Source organism: Morone saxatilis, unplaced genomic scaffold (genome assembly GCF_004916995.1).
Source record: "Morone saxatilis isolate NCDOM2014 unplaced genomic scaffold, NCSU_SB_2.0 Contig23, whole genome shotgun sequence".
In the NCBI taxonomy this organism is placed as follows: Eukaryota; Metazoa; Chordata; class Actinopteri; family Moronidae; genus Morone; species Morone saxatilis.
This window is the reverse complement of record NW_023339796.1, coordinates 16,452,637-16,454,927: the sequence shown is the minus strand read 5'-3', so window position 1 is coordinate 16,454,927 and position 2,291 is coordinate 16,452,637. Positions and strand designations below refer to the sequence as shown.

At 37.1% G+C, this 2,291-nt stretch overlaps 1 protein-coding gene across 4 annotated transcripts in view; it reads left to right on the top strand.

The window, feature by feature from the left end:
• wls (Wnt ligand secretion mediator) overlaps positions 1-2,291 on the top strand; it is a 19,062-nt gene that overhangs the window by 14,471 nt on the left and 2,300 nt on the right. For all 4 annotated transcript variants that reach the window (XM_035670401.1, XM_035670403.1, XM_035670400.1 and 1 more), the window contains 3 exons: positions 783-880; positions 1,019-1,082; positions 2,059-2,202. In XM_035670401.1, coding sequence (XP_035526294.1) covers positions 783-880; positions 1,019-1,082; positions 2,059-2,202 — 306 coding nt within the window. The remainder of the gene's footprint in view (positions 1-782; positions 881-1,018; positions 1,083-2,058; positions 2,203-2,291) is intronic.

Below are 2,291 nucleotides of genomic sequence, written 5' to 3'. Positions count from 1 at the left end.
ATTAATCAATTAGTTGTCAGCTATTAAATTAATTAACTATTTGGATAATCAACTAATCATTGCAGCGCTTGAAGCATTTACAGCTGTCCAATGTTCTCTTTTCTGTTTTTAAATGTTTAATGGCAACGTAATCAAAGGGATAATTGTGCATTTCAGTTTTATGCATGTTTTTATTTTTTATTTTTTTCTTTCTTTTGTCCTAATGTAGTTTGACAGGACATCGACTACCCAGCATTGACTCATGTATGCTGTTTATATGCTTTTATTTAGAGTTTAAAAACCCTAAAACATGAAGAAAGTCCAAAGGGCTGAATACCTTCAAAGGCACTGTGTATTTTCATGGTTGTCATGGCTAACATTAGCAGCACTGAAGAATGTGTTATAAAAGCAGACACACAGTTTATGGCTGTATTTATACTCCTCTTATTTACACACATTTTTGGCTCATCCAATCAACCCATATTGCAGTAAATGTCAGGTGTGTACACTGTGGTGGGATCTTCACCGTGCTGCATTTCAAATGAGACCATTGCATATTATAATTAGTTGCTCTAAGTGTGGGAGAGACTGTTTTCTGTTACCATTCTTCTAATTGTTGTCAAGGCCCCTTTACAACTTCTCCATTTTATAGGTTCAGTACCTGGAAACATAAGAAAGCCCCATAAAGTAAAAAATATCTATCTTTGATTGAGAAGGATTTTGGTGATAATGGACCATATATGATCTATAAAAGGTTATACAGTATATCCCATCTCTAAGTGTTTTTGTCCTTTTTCTCTCAGGACCAGACGGAGAGGAACCGTTTCTCAGTGTACTGGAAGCAGGTCGGCCCTATCGTGTTTGGCTCCTTCTGCCTCTTTATCTTTGACATGTGTGAGAGGTGAGAGCAAGATTTTTTATTTCTATTTATATGATTAACATGCTGTGTATATTATCAGATTTTTGTAATAAATTGTTGTGACACACCTAAAAATTTTTTTTTTTTATAAATGTGGTGTTTTTCTTTTTGCGTCACCAGAGGGGTCCAGCTGACGAACCCCTTTTACAGCATCTGGGCGTCTGATGTAGGAACTGAGCTTGCTGTATCCTTTTTCAACTGTATTTGACAACTGTCTCAGAAAAAGAGCCAAAAGCTTGTTGGATACATATGATGCTAATAAAGTGTGAATGGTTAAATTTTGTTTTTCAGTTTAGCAGCCAATAATCATGTTTATGGTTGTTCCTCTGCTCTTCTTGTTGGAACAGATCTGTGTCTTAACCAATACTCACGTTATCATGACATAATGCCCTCCTTCTTCCAGTACATATATTAGACCTTCTTCTAGTTGGCTTTAGCATGAACTGGAAACTGATCTCTACACTAATACGATGAGAAATAATTCAGTAATGCCATATGTGAAAGCATTTTCCAGGGTCTCGAGATGATGTGTTTATGAGTGTGTAACAGTTTGTTTGTCTCGCTTGCCAAGCCGAGCAATGCAAGATTCATCAGCACACTACTACAAAAACAACTGCCAAACAGCCTCCTGTTTTATTTAGTTTTTTCTTCTCTTTTTCTCTGAGTCCCATCAAAAGGAAAAGCCTGCTCAGTGTTCCTGACTCTCAGCGGTTTGATGAAGACATTTGGTACAGTGTCTATAACCAGGGTCATCAAATCTTTATAAGGTCCACTGCTGACATGTTTCTGCCGTGCCTTCTACTGCAGTAAAGTCTGTTAAGGATTTATTAATGAGGCACTAAAAATCGTGTTTCTTTCTTACAATTTCTACGTACTGATTAAAGTGTAGATACAAGCACATACAGATTTTTCAATGTGTACAATTACATTTATTGAACGTAGTCTATTTCTTCTCACTTATTAGCTCATTTTTCAGTCTGGAATATATTGTTTTATGTCATATAAAAGGCTAAACATGCACACAAACTATACTTGCTGATGTTCAGTTTGTATTTGTGAACAAATAATTTAGGTAATGTTTGTATGCACCACCATTCTGCTGGCAGACTCTCTTTAAGGAGAGTGTTACTTGGTGATTTCCTTGACTGCTGTTGCCTCAGATGGCATTCATAATTGTGGCAGGGATCTGTGCCTGTCTCTACTTCCTCTTCCTCTGCTTCATGGTTTTTCAAGTCTTCCGCAACATCAGCGGTAAAAGGACGTCCCTGCCTGCCATGTCCAAAGCCAGACGGCTTCATTATGAGGTGTGTATTTTCATCTGGCAAGCTTGTGTTTCTGCCAATAAAAAAACATTTGGTCATGACAGTACATTTCTCTGCTGAACAGAGTATGT